This window comes from Cervus elaphus, chromosome 24 (genome assembly GCF_910594005.1).
Source record: "Cervus elaphus chromosome 24, mCerEla1.1, whole genome shotgun sequence".
NCBI lineage: Eukaryota > Metazoa > Chordata > Mammalia > Artiodactyla > Cervidae > Cervus > Cervus elaphus.
In genome coordinates, this window is record NC_057838.1 from 67,143,685 (window position 1) to 67,157,408 (window position 13,724).

General features: G+C 52.1%; 1 protein-coding gene and 1 long non-coding RNA gene across 5 annotated transcripts in view; one reads left to right on the forward strand and one right to left on the reverse strand.

The window, feature by feature from the left end:
• IFT122 (intraflagellar transport 122) overlaps positions 1 to 13,724 on the reverse strand; it is a 65,386-nt gene that overhangs the window by 39,220 nt on the left and 12,442 nt on the right. For 2 of the 4 annotated variants that reach the window (XM_043885673.1, XM_043885675.1), the window contains exons 5-11: positions 12,241 to 12,317; positions 9,550 to 9,616; positions 8,213 to 8,359; positions 4,937 to 5,012; positions 2,070 to 2,261; positions 1,773 to 1,911; positions 407 to 609 (exon numbers count right to left, since the gene is read on the reverse strand). In XM_043885673.1, coding sequence (XP_043741608.1) covers positions 407 to 609; positions 1,773 to 1,911; positions 2,070 to 2,261; positions 4,937 to 5,012; positions 8,213 to 8,359; positions 9,550 to 9,616; positions 12,241 to 12,317 — 901 coding nt within the window. Of the gene's footprint in view, positions 1 to 406; positions 610 to 1,772; positions 1,912 to 2,069; positions 2,262 to 4,936; positions 5,013 to 6,986; positions 7,164 to 8,212; positions 8,360 to 9,549; positions 9,617 to 12,240; positions 12,318 to 13,724 lie in introns of all 4 variants that reach the window. The other 2 variants (XM_043885676.1, XM_043885674.1) reach the window with 2 other exon arrangements.
• On the forward strand, positions 5,845 to 6,899 carry LOC122682679. The gene is made up of 3 exons (XR_006337482.1): positions 5,845 to 5,963; positions 6,209 to 6,443; positions 6,803 to 6,899. It is a non-coding gene; the product is annotated as an uncharacterized LOC122682679 (long non-coding RNA).

The window sequence follows — 13,724 nt, forward strand, 5'->3', positions numbered from 1 at the left end:
AACTCTGCAACCCCGTGGACTGTAGTCTGCCAGCCTTCTCTGTCCATGGGATTTTCCAGAAAAGATTACTGGAGGTTGCCATTTCCTTCACCAAGAGATCTTCCCGACCCAGGGGTTGAACCCGTGTCTCTTACATGTGTCTCTTGAGTGGGCAGGTGGGATCTTTACCACTAGCACCACCGGGGAAGACCAACAGGGTAGTCCCCGTGTTCTCCAGTTTACGGCCCATGGTTTTCTGGTAGAGTCTGACCTGTCCAGATGCCAACAAGCATGAAAGCAACAGCCACTGAGCTTGACGGATAAGGGCTTTCTCCTAGCAACCAGCTCTAGAGCCGGGAGGTGGGCACCCCGCTCCCGGCGGGGGGATGAAGCGGATGCAGCCCGCTCCCGTGCCCCTGCCGCCCACCTGACAGAGGATGATGTGGTTGGCACACACCACCAGGAGGTTGCACTCGAACTTCCTGGCAATCTTCTCCTTCACCCGGTAGCGCATGTCCAGCGGGTCCTCAGAGTATAGCTCGTAGACGAGGATCTTTTCAGGCAGCTGGATCGCTAATCGATTCTTGTAGATGGCAATTTTCTTGACAAGTTCTTTGCATTTAATCCGAACTGTCAAAGAGGAGGAAAAAAAAAAAAAACAACCAGCTCGAACAAGAGGCTATTCGGTAAGGGAGAAGGCAGAGAAATTAAAAGCCATCATTTACTTAATGCTAGTGGCAATTAAAGGAGACACACTCATCAAAACACCTTTACAGAGTATCTAATACGCAATCAACCCTGCTGAACACTGAGTTGCATACCATCTTTGTGGCCCCGAGCTTATATCTGAGTCTGCAAAGTGAAAGTCTTTGTGCTACCATCGCTTGCTGAAGATAAATCTCCTCTGAATGGCACTAATAGCCCCTGATGATCAGTAACGCGTCTGGGTAACTGCCCACAGCCCTGGACACTCGCCACCCAGCACTCTTGCCAACAGGGGGCCGAAGGCAGTCTCTGGCACACAGCAGGGTCTCACACTCGCGCTACACATGGAGAAAGTCCCTCAGCAAGGATGGCGGGGAACTGCCCGGCCGGGTGCGCCCTCAGCATCTCAGGTGGAGTCTTCAATCAGAGGTGCTCCCAGGCAGGGGACCAGAGGATGCCACCTGACTCTCCAAGACACCCCTCGACCTGGACCCCTACACACAGGCCCCCGTAGTGCACTGTGGCCGGGACACCTGCAAACAAATGCCCTTGAAATAAGCAGGTTCTCAGCCCACTGAACCAGCATGGCCACTTGAGTGGACAGAGGAAGGGACTGGCTACCCGAGGCCTGGAACCCTGGCTTTCTGACCAAGCCCGTGCAACCCACTGCCCCCTTCTCTCTGGGGGGAGCACCCGCTAGGAGGTGAGTGGACACAGAGCCGGGGAGAAGCACCCCAGAAGGGACTGTGATCGGAGAGGACACAGGTCCGCAGAGACCCACCACACAGGTCCCCCAGCCCCCGGCTCTGACTTGTTATATGCTGCCCTCCCTTAGCCAGGCAGTCCACTTCCCCTTAGTATTAGCTGCAATTTTTTTTTTTTTTTGGGAGAGAGGGTTTATTGCTTCAAAGACATCTATATCCTCTCCACGCTCCCACCACACAAAACAGCAAGACCCAGTGGTCCAACATGTGTCCAGAACACCAAGGAGCAACACGCCCTACCGTCTCATGTGCCCTGTGAGCAGCCCTGTCAACCTGCCCCTCTTCCCAGCATCTGGGGGCAGAGGGGCTGCAGCTGACGCGCACCTTTCTGCTCGGTGATCAGGTGCTGCACAATGACATCCGTCATGCTATCCCTGTAGGCGTAGCGGTCCTTGTAGAGCCCATGGACCGTGCTGAAAATCAGCTGGTAGAAGGAAATGGTGCCATCCTGGCAGCCCACCACCTGCGGAGAGCGAGCGTGTCAGTTCTCAGCCTGCTGTGGAGACAAACCGTTCCCACCTGCCTATCAGGAACAAACATCGGCGATCTCACTGGCTAAACACGTCTGACGTTCACTGACTACTCAGGCGGTGCCCCAACCAACCAACTCCCGCTTCTTACCACGTAGTTGGAGTCGGGCTTCACTTTACACGTCCACACCCAGGAGTTCTGCTCCCCAATGGCCCCGAGCCGCACGCCATCCTTGGTGAAAAGGGACGCTTGCTTGTCTGACCCACCCAGCAAAATGTACTCCCCTTTAGTAAAGTAGCTGATGCAGCAGGGGTCAAAGTTCAGGGAGTGGTCCTTCCCGATCTGAACAAAGAGAACACACCAAGGAAGATCCACGCTGAATTCAAGATCACTGCAACACAATCAAGGGCTTTTCCCTCTGTCCTTTACACGGGGAGCTGGGAAGGTTGGGGAGAGCTGGCCAGCATTCTTCCGGGTGTGACTGATGCCATCACGAATATAGCCCAGGCCTCTACAACACCCCTCTCCCCTCCACACGGACAAACCCTCCGGGGTCTCCCCGAGTCCCACCCAACGGCCCCAGGGCTGTGGCTTAGCTCTGCAGCCAATCCACACCCCAGATGGTTTTTCTCCCACTAGGCCTCCCCCTCTGCTCACAGCCCTTGCGTGGCTTCAGGATTTCCCTCAATCCTGAGGGAAATTTCTTTTTCTTTTGGCTTCTCTTTTCCTTCCCTCCTTCTTTCCTTTTTTAGTACTTCACAAAACTAAGTCCATTCTTTTTCGACAATTGTTCTTTATTCTGAAACTACACTCATCCTATTTCTCTTTAGAACAACCTTATTGAGGTATTTCACACACCATACAATGCACCCATGTCAAGTGTACACTTCATTAACTTTTAATACATCTGGAGTTGTATAACCATCATCACTAATTCCAACACCCCAAAAAGAAGCCCTGTACTTGTTAGCAATCAATCCCCTTCCCCCTCTCTTTCTACCCCCTGGCAACCACGAATCTACTTGCTGTCTATAGATCTGCCCATGTTGGACATTTCACATAAATGCAAACACAGACCGTGTGGCCTTTTGTGACCGCTTCACCCTTGCTGCAGTATGCATCAGTACTTCATTCCTTTTCACTGCTGAGGAATATTCCATTGTATGGGTATTCCCCATTTTATTTTTCCATGCATCAGTTGATGGACATTTTGGTTCTATTTCTGGCTATTATGAAAAATGCTGATATGAATACTTGCATGCAAATTTTTGTGCAGATGTACGTTTTCATCTTTCTTAGATATGGATACCTAGTAGAGTTGCTGGGTCATATAGTAACTTAGCATTTAACCTTTTAGTAACTACTTAAAAAGAGGTTGGGTATACCATTTTATATTCCTGTCAGTAGTACACAAGGATTCCAATTTCTCCATCCTACTGGGTGTGAAGTGGGTCTCATTGTAAGTTTGATTTGCATTTTCCTGGTAGCTAATGATGTCGAACATCTTTTCATTTGCTTATTGGGCCACATGTATTTCTTGTTTGAAAAAATGTCCATTCAGATCTCTTTTCCATTTTTTAATTAAGTTGTCTTTTTATTATTGACTTGTAAGAGTTTTTTACTCCTTGGAAGACAAGCTATGACAAACCTAGACAGCATATTAATAAGCAGAGACATTACTTTGCCAACAAAGCTTCATCTAGTCAAAGCTATGGTTTTCCCAGTAGTCATGTATGGATGTGAGAGTTGGACTATAAAAAAAGCTGAGCACTGAAGAATCAAAGCTTTTGAACTGTGATGTTGGAGAAGACTCTTGACAGTCCCCTGGACTGCAAGGAGATCCAACCAGTCCATCCTAAAGGAAATCAGTCCTGAATATGCATTGGAAGGATGGATGCGGAAGCTGAAACTCCAATACTCTGGCCACCTAATGCAAAGAACTGACTCATTTGAAAAGACCCTGATGCTGGGAAAGACTGAAGGCAGGAGGAGAGGGGAACGACAGAGGATGAGATGTTGGATGGCATCACTGACAAAGGACATGCGTTTGAGCAAGCTCCAGGAGCTGGTGATGGACAGGGAAGCCTGGCGTGCTGCAGTCCATGGAGTCACAAAGAGTCAGACACGACTGAGCAATTGAACTGAAGAGTTTTTTCACATATTTAAGATGCAAGCCCCTTATCAGCTAAACGACTTGAAAACTTTCTCTCCCACTCCGTGTGCTGTCTCGTCACGGCTGACGGCGCCGCCTCTTCTTCTAGGGTGAAGGTCACACTCCTGAGCTTGGTTCCCAAGATCCTTCTCTGTCGACATGAGCCTCTCACAGTTTCCTAAGTGGCCCATGCTCTTTCAAACCTCCAGCCATTCTCCACAGTACCCCAGCACTAGACAAGGGTGTCCTTTCCCCCTTCTTCTCCACCAGGTGTCATCTCTTCCAGGACACATCCTCATGTCTCCCTGCTCACCCAAGGCCTGAAGGGCTAGCCTAGCAGCCGCTCATAAATGTGGAGTAAATAAAGCAAATACAGGTAGGCAGGGTCACGACTAAGACAAAGACTTTATAGACCAAGCTGCATTTCAGTTCGACCATTTACTGGCAGTGTAGGACCTTGGGCATAATATTTATTCCACTGCCCCGAGACTTGTCTGCTCATATCTAAAAAGCAGACCATCAGACTTTCCTGACGGTCCAGCGGTTCAGACTCTGCACTTCCCCTGCAGAGGGCGTGGATTTTATCCCTAGAAGAGGACATTCCACATGCCTTCAGTGTGGCTCAATAAATGTAAAAAGTTGATCATCAGAGTACCGACTTCGCAAAGTTTTGTAAGAATTAAAAGAGATAAAGAATGCACAGCACTGAGCCCAGAACGTGGTGTCATAGGAAACGCTCAGTGAACAGGAGCTAACACAAATAATGAACAGTTACTAATAATGCAATCTCCAAACGTGAAACAGACTAAAACCAACAGGCGTGACCAAACCGGTACCTCCCCCAGGCTGGCACAGACCCGCATACCTGTTTTCCACTCAGCTGGTAGAAGGAAAGCTTCTGTCCCCAGTCAGCTACAGCCAGGATGTCATTACGTTCCTCTCTAATCAACAGAAGACAAAAGAGGTTACGTGGGTCCAAGGCCTGCTGGTGAGCGTGGCCTGAAGGGTTTAACAAACAACAGGAAAGAGAAAGCCCTGGTCAGGCGGTCAGACTGCCAAGTGCTGGACAGGAGGCCAGAGGCCAGAGGGCTGTGACGTGGGCCTACCCATCAACCGGTCCAGTAGGAAGGGGAAGGTGAGGTCAGCCCTCCCGGGATCTGTATCTCGACAGGATGCCTACCATGCGGGTACTCATGGTGCGGGGACATTGCCACCGTGAAGAGGTGAGACCCCTTGTCTCACAGCTTCCTGGAAGCAGAGCTAACATAGCGAGGTTGGAGATCCGAGAGTACTTTCTCTTACACACTACACAAGGTGGGGAGGGGTGGAGAGACGTGTCTTCGACGGTGGGAAGGCATGGATCGTCTGATTCTTTTTTTAATGGACAGAGGGGAACCTTGCTTGCTCTTCCTCAAGAGGAAACTAACACCCAAAGCTCGGTTCCCTTGCAGTTGGGGTTCTTGCGCAGGTGGAATGGTTTCTGATTGGACCTAGCAGGAAAGAAAGGTGGCTTGCCACGACCAGCCGCTGTCTCTGAAACCGACTGCCCAGTGGCATCAGCGTCCTGGAACTGCGGCTGCAGGAGCCACACAGGAGAAACCTCCTCGGCCAAAGCTGCGGATCGGGCTCCTCAGGAGCCGAGTTCGAGAGAGGTTCCCAGCCCTCGGGCACTGGCCAGAACCCACCTAACCTTGCTGCTTCTTCATTAACTCCAGCGTTTTGAGCCCAGGCCCTGGGGTCATCTGACAGCACCATGAGACACTCAGGCAAAGCACGGTGCAGCCCTATGAGCAAAACCCGGGCAAGGGTGACAAGATGGCAACTCGCACGGGCATGAGTCGAGAACCAAGGGGACAGAGACGACGCTGGAGGGGGGCGGAAGGGGCCCACAGGTGAGCTCCGTGTGGTCAGCACTGACATACAAACACGACCCAGGGGCCCAGGCCGCGGCGAGCCCTCTTGGGGAGACCTCGTACAGCTCTGGGTCGGCTTCAGCCTCCGTGAGCTGGAAGGGTGGTTTCCAACCTCCTTTCTCCCCCTTTTACCACCCCCCCGCCACAAACCCTAGGCAGTGGGACTCTTCACCAAAACAAAAACTTGTGTTAGTAACTAAAGGGTCTGCTCTGGTTGAACACAGGTTGGGACGTGAAGCCCACCCTCTCTTCCGTTCCTGGCCCCCCGTCTCCCACCTTCTTTTCCCAAGGAAGTTCGGGCACCACACAACGGTTTGGATGAAGTGACCTAGCTTAGGACTCGTCAATCAGAATGTCCTGCCTCCCACAGCACAGCCTGCAGTGGTTTCCCTACAGGTAATCTGGGCTGAAGAGGAGGAAGGACGACTGGACAGCGAGGATCTGACGTGAGGACTGCGGGTAAGACGGGGGAGCTCCTCTCCGATGCGTGTCCTAGCAAATGCAAGGTGAGGTGTGGTGTGGGAGCAGGCTAAGAGAGGTGTCCAGTAAGAGGGGAGGTGTCTGATGAACTACGGTACACCCAGGCCAGGGCACGCGGGCAGGCGCTCAATGTCATGTTTTTCAAAGGAGCCCTAAATGTTACTGTAAAGAGTTCACTCTGTGATGCTAAGTGGACAAAAAGGGAGTAGGATATGGTTTGGTTCATAGTATGAATGCGCTACAAGACTGAGGGGAAATACACTTAAGATGCCGACCGTGGTTTCCACTGGGGATGGGGTTTTACAGAAAAGCTGAACTTTCTCCTTTGGACTTTTCAGTGTTTGCCAGAGTTCCTCTAAGAAGAGTCCTATGACCCACACACGAGCTTCAGGGGAGTGCTCCCCCCGGCGGGAGGAGCCTGCGCCAACAACGCCCCCGGGTCTCTTTGGGAAGGGAGCCCGGCCGGCCGAGGCTGGCGGCGGGCCCTTCTGGGACGGGCTCGGCTCCTCGGGACACACTCACAGGCTGTCGTCCCCGGCACTGTCGTCCTCTTCCTCAGGCTCGTCCTCCTCTGCCTCATTACCCTGACTACTGTACACTGCGGACTTCAGACTGGAAGGGATTTCCTGAAAGTATCTGCTGACAGTGACTTCCTCAGCATCCTCCATCTCTATGTTCATCCAGAAATTCTCCCATCGGCTGCAGACGGTAAGGGGTTGTTCAATCGCATTGCCTAGAACTGCACTAGGGCTATTAATTTCAAGGCCTGTCAAGAAGCCCCTGCCCCCTGTCCGGAAGAGGACAGCGACCAGGTACACCAGGCATCCTGCGTCTCATGAATTAAAAATGGGCCCCCGAAGCCACAGAGTCATCTGTGGCCGCAAAAAGCAAACAGCAGGAACTCTGGGGTAGGCTAATGGGCTCTGAAGCCATCAGACATGCATGCCACAGCCCTGGGCTGGACCAAATTATTCAAGAAGCAGCATAATCATCTGATGTCAGAAAGGCCGTGAGATTAAACGGCCTTCTAAATCAAGTAGGTCCCACCTTTAAAATGACATTGGGCTGGTAAACAATTAAGTCCTTTACCTTCAGAGGACTCTGTGGGGAATAGTGGTGGCTTAATAATGTTATAGGATTATACAAGGAGATCTAAAGTTATTAGGCCCCCATCAAAGTCACATGAGCATAGTAAAGAAAATGTGCGTAAGGTTGGAGAAGGTAGATGCCACTTGTTTGTGGAGCTGTAGGCTTTGGGGATATTTATACTTAATACTGACATTTGTGGGGCCAAGGGCAGCAAAAAATGCTCATGAAAAGGCAAAAAGGGCTCATGAAAAAGCACGTGTTCTGTTCGGACTTGGAGGGAAGAACTGAAAAGGGGAAAAGACCAAAATAAAGCCACGGCACAGAGGTGAGCTACTGATTCAAACGGAGTGGCTCTCCTGTGTCACACGCATACACGCTCTGTCACACACACACACTCTGGGCTGGCCTAGATAGCTCATCTGCTCGGCTATGTTTCTGGGATGCATTCCAAAACTCAAGATGGGCTTTTTAAAAATTCCATTCAAATGGAACAGGTTCCAAAACGGATCAGTCACACGGGCTGAGAAGCCTTTGAATCAGGGAGCCTTCGTGAGGAGAGGAAGAACCCAGCGCGCTGAGGAAGGGCTTCCTAGGGCTCCTGACCGAGGAGGAGGATGGTGGAGGAGCAGGAGGGTGGAGGAGGGCGGCGGAGCGGTCACCTGGACGGGTTCCAGCAGATGGACCAGATGGGGGCGAGGGAGCCCCCCGGCCGCTCGATCTTCACCTTCTCCTCGCCGCTCTTGTTGCGGATGCTGACGACCCCGTTGAACATCCCCAGGGCCAGGTACTGCCCGTCGTTGGTCCAGCTGTTCAGACAACCGCCAGAGGGCGTGGGGCGGGGAAAGGGAACACGCAGGTGAACGCAGTGAGGGTGGGGCCCGGCTTCAGACCGCCTGATGAGGCAGCCACGGCCGGATGCACCTGGGCCCTGATGTAAAGCTCAGGAGGCCACACTTTGAGTCCCACTGCTTCCCAGCGCGGAGGGCAAGACATGACGGCGGGAACACCTTCCTCTGGGCGCCCACGGTCTCTGTCGGCGCCGCCCCAAGGGCCCCAGGCTCCGCCTGCGCTGCTGGCGGGGCCAGCCCACTCCCTGCTCTCCGTGTCAGCCTCCCCCCGCCTCCAGATCCCCCTGAGCACAGGACCTGCATCTCGGTGACTGCCAGTCTCCCGGGCAGGTGCCTGCCAGCTGCTGAACGAAAGGAAGGCTGCGCTGAGAAGCCGCTCGGCGAGCACAGCCTCCCTTTGGGAGCATCTACCATCTGCAGGAGCCACTTGCTTTCAACTCACTACCTCGTGTGCATTTCACAACAGCCCCATCAAGACGGCGTCTTTTTTTTTTTCCCCTTACATACAAAATTGAAATATATTTTTCATTTTTCTATGTTTTACAAACAACTGATTCTTCTTCATTAAAAACCTCCACTCTGTTCTAAAATGAGAATATCCTGATGCTTGGAAAAAGCACTTATTGTAGCTTAAAATTAAAAAATGTGAGTGAATGACTCCATATATTGAAGTGTTACATGTTACTGCAAACATCAAATTTCTTTTTTTTTTAGTATATTTTCTTTTCTTTCTATCATCTTAATTCCCATTTATCAAATGAGGAACCTCCTGAGGTCACAGAGCCTGTCAGCTGCTGAACCTGGATCTGAATCCAGATCTAACGTCAAAGCCTGTGCTTCCTCCAGCGCTGTGCCACCTAGACAAGGCCAGCTTCGCGTCCCCAGAGTCTGCCCTGAGCACAGCCTGAGGCAGGGACACCTGCTGCTAGACAACTGCCCAAAAGCCACCTGCAGTGCTCTTTCGCTCCACCATCCAGGACACGGGTTCTTCCCATCAAGGAGACCACGAGAGAAGAAGAAAGGAAACATGGGGCCCAGACCAACTAGGAAGCATAAGACCTTCTCTACTGTGTGAACTAACCACATTCTGAGTCTGTCTGAAGAGCAGGGGAACAGAAAACCACCCTCAGAGCTGCCCCTTAACTTACCTGCAGCAGGTGATCTTGCTGCTGGATTTGTGCTTAGAGACAGACTTCTGCTCAGGAGACCATAAGCCTTCAATGCAAAATAAGAACGAGAGACGGGTTGGACTATTGTTGTTGTTCAGTCACTAAGTTGTGTCCGATTCTTTGTGACCCCATGGACTCCAGCAGACCAGGCCTCCCTGTCCCTCACCATCTCCCAAAGTTTGCCCAAGTTCATGTCAATTGCATCGGTGGTTGGAATATTACTCAGCAACCAAGAGGAACAAGCTACTGACACACGCTACAACTCAGATGGATCTCTAGGGTTTCATGCTGAGTTTAAAAAGTCAATCTCAAAAGGTCATATGCTGTATGAGCCCATCTCATATAGAGAATAACACATTAATGGTTACCAGGCACAAGGCGTTAGCTATAATGGGAGATGGGAAAGAAAGTGTTAGTTATGTTCAACTCTTTGCAACCCCCTGGATTGTAGCCCGCCAGGCTCCTCTGTCCATGGAATTTTCCAGGCAAAAGTACTGGAGTGGGTTGCCATTTCCTCCTCCAGGGGATCTTCCTGACCCAGGGATCAAACCCAAGTCTCCTGTGTCTCCTGCACTGGCAGGCGGGTTCTTTGCCACTAGCGCCACCGGGGAAGCCCACAGGAGATGGGGAAGTTGATGACAAAGGAGCATCTTTGCAGTGATGGTCACCAACACAGTGATGACATGACTCATCTATACACACAGACTGTGCCAGGCCAGCCTCCTGATCATGATCTTGTACGACAGTTACATGAGACGTGTCCACAGCGGAGAGAGGAGGAAGGGGGGTACCTGAGACCTCTCTACTATCTCTGCAGCTCACTGTGAGTCTACAATTACTGCAGCTCACTGTGAGTCTACAATTACTGCAACTCACTGTGAGTCTATAACTACTTCAAAAGAAAAAAAGAGAGGAAGAGACATTGGTGAATTTCTAGCCAACCTTTAACTCAAAGAAACGGTAACTTTCATAGTTATTACACTGTAACCAGGATACAACTTAGAGGTCAAAGTAAGGAATGATGCCTCCTAAAAACCCAGCCTCTGCTCCTAGGCTTTCCGGGCCGTGCCCTGTCCCCACATGCTGGTTGCCTTGGACTTGCTCCCTCCTGCCACTGACTCAGTGCCGCACAACAGGTCTATGTCTGGGCAACAGCACCAAACTCTGCTCTGGGTCTGGGCCACGAAGCATGGCCAAGAAGGAAAATCTAGGGCAGAAATACATTTGCAGAGCAAGATGCAACATCCAGCAATTTGCCTCCCTGGTCTCCGGCACTGGAAGGCCTCCTCCGGCATTTCCGCCTGTGCTCCAGCCGTCTCCCCTCACCGCACCCTCCCTCTGGGGCCTCTCGGGAGTGCTGTCCAGAGCAGGCGCTAGATGCAATCACATGGCCTGGGTCCATCCCTTACCAGCGGGGCCACCTCAGGCACGTCACTGGACCACCCTGAGCCCCAGCTCTGTTTCATCGGCACAGCAAGGATGAGAATGCTACCTGACCTCAGGGTTGCCACGGAGCTCACAGAGGGATTCATTTAACCCTTGGCACGGTGCCTACTGGCCTTCCCTGGAGGCTCAGTGGTAAAGAATCTGCCTGCCAGCGTCAGAGATGTAAGAGATGCAAGTTTGATCCCTGGGTCGGGAAGATCCCCTGGAGGAGGAAAAGGCAACCCACTCCCGTTTTCTTGCCTGGACAATCCCGTGGACAGAGGAGCCTGGCAAGCTACACTCCATGGGGTGGCAAACCGTCAGACATGACTCAGCAACTGAGCACACATACACACCCTCAGCGCCCACCACGTCACAAACGCTCAACAAATATTATTACTTCATAGTGTATTTTTACAAATTCGACCTCCCTACCTGCCCCCGACCACAAGCTCTTTGAGGGCAGGATTTCTACCGTCTTTTTCACCCCAAAAGTAAGCACCCAAACCAGTGCCTCACATGGAGAAAGTGCTAAATTTTTCATTAATGACAGTCCCTTCCCCTTTTATGTACATAACGTGCTTTCAATCCCATCCTCTCTTTTGAACCTCTGAACTCTATCAGTGGACGGAAAGAACATGTTCACTTTAGGTCAGGAAGGGAAACAGAGGAGTCAGATCTCTTGTTCCCTGACTTCAGTGATGGCTGCTCTGTGTACACACTATCTCCCAGCAAGGAAAACAGAACTGACGAACTGAAAGCCAGACTGGACCTTGAACCTGCAAGCCTCCACCCACTCTCCCGGCCTCTGCTCTATGCCGGGACCCCACCAGTGCCGTGTGCGGGGCGGGTGTGCTCCTCGGGGAGGACAGCCACAACCACGAAACGAGTAAAGGGGGATGCGCTGCACACGGATGCTGGGGGACACAGAGGTGGGGACAACTGAACTGTCCCCTCTCAGAGGCAGCAACGCCAATCACGCCAGGGCTCTCCCGTTCCTCTCCCCACCTCCCTTCCCAGGGCCTTCTCCCAAATTGCCATCTTACCCACCCATTTCTGACCAGACTCAATGGCCTCATTCACTCCTTTGGTTTCTACACAATTTTAAAGACAAGTCTCAGCCTCCCCTCAGCCACTGAAGGGAGAAGAAGGCGCACTGACTCGTCACCACATTCTGGATGGATTCCAGCACTTTTTCCCAATTTCCAGTCATTCCAGGACGAGACGCTGGGAACCAGCACCTACCGATGTCGCTGGAGGAACAGGATGCCAGCTGGTGGGTGATGGGGTTGTAGGAGACACACTGGATGGAGTCATTGTGCCTGGAAGTAAACAGCTGCAGATGATTACACGGCAGACCACAAACGCTGCAGCGGCTCCAGCAGCAGGCCGTAACGACGGGCCCACAGACAGCCTCTCTGCTCCGCCCCGGGAGCCCTGCTGCCAGCGGCCAGGGAAAAGCACGGGGGTGGACGCCCCCCTCCTCGGGTGCCTCTCAGCCACCATCTTCCTCTCTACACGTTACCCACCCCCCAGGCCGGCCACCTCCTCCAAGATAAACGCGCTGAACGGCTCTGGGGTGTCAGCTGGTAAGAGAATGACGGGAAGCCCCTCGCCAGGCGCACTGGAAGCACCGTGTGAATGGCCATTCCTCTTATGCTCTGTGCAGGCCTGGAAATACATTCACTGACACAGGATGCAGGTACAATGAAGATACTGTCATAGACCAAGACCTGGAAACACCTGAGATGACCGTGAAGGCTGAGGGAGCCGTGTCCCACGCGTGACGCCTCACCTTCAGGTCTACTCCACTCGTGACCTACTTCATTCATTTATTCACTCATTCAAATGTTGATCTGTACACCCATGTTCATAGCAGCATTATTCCAACCAGCCAAGAGGTGGAAGCAACCCAAAGGCCCATCAGCAACAGATGAATGGATAAACAAAATATGGTCTGTAGACACACTAGGGTGTTGTTCAGCATTAAAATGTACGGGGATTCTGACACATGCTACAGCACGGATAAACCTGGAGGACATTAGGCTCGGTGAAATGAACCAGTCACAGAAGGACAAATACCGTAGGATTCCACGCATATGAGGTACCCAGAGGAGTCAAATTCACAGAGAGTAGAACTGCGGTGCCCAGGGCTGGGGAAGGGGGATGGAGGTGGTTGCTTTTAGGTGAGGAGTCTCAGTTTTGCGAGATGCAGAGAAGCCCGGAGGTTCAGTGCACAACAACACGGATGTACTTAGTTAGCACCACTGACCAGCACACCTAAAAATGCTCAGGATGGCAAACTGCACGTTATGTGTATTTCACCACAATTCAAAGGAAAACCATCACTTGTCAAGTACCTACAATGGGCCAGGCAAGGCACCGGGCACCAGAGACACATGGTGAACAAAACACAGGCAGTGTCTGCCCCCATGGAGCCTCCAGGCTGATGGGAGGAATCGATCAGTCATCAGGGTAAGTGTAAAACTACAGCTGTGAGGGACTCGCCTGGCGGTCCAGTGGTTAGGACTCCACGCTTCCACTGCAGGGGGCCCGGGCTGGATCCCTGGTCGGGGAACTAAGATCCAGCATGCCACCCAGCACGAACCCCACCCCCCAAAATAAAAGTGCAGCTGTGAGAAACGCCATGAAGGAGACCCGACGGAGGCTAGAGGGGCAGGGAAGGCTTCTCAGAAGAAGCCACGTCTGAGATCTGCAGAGGATGAGCA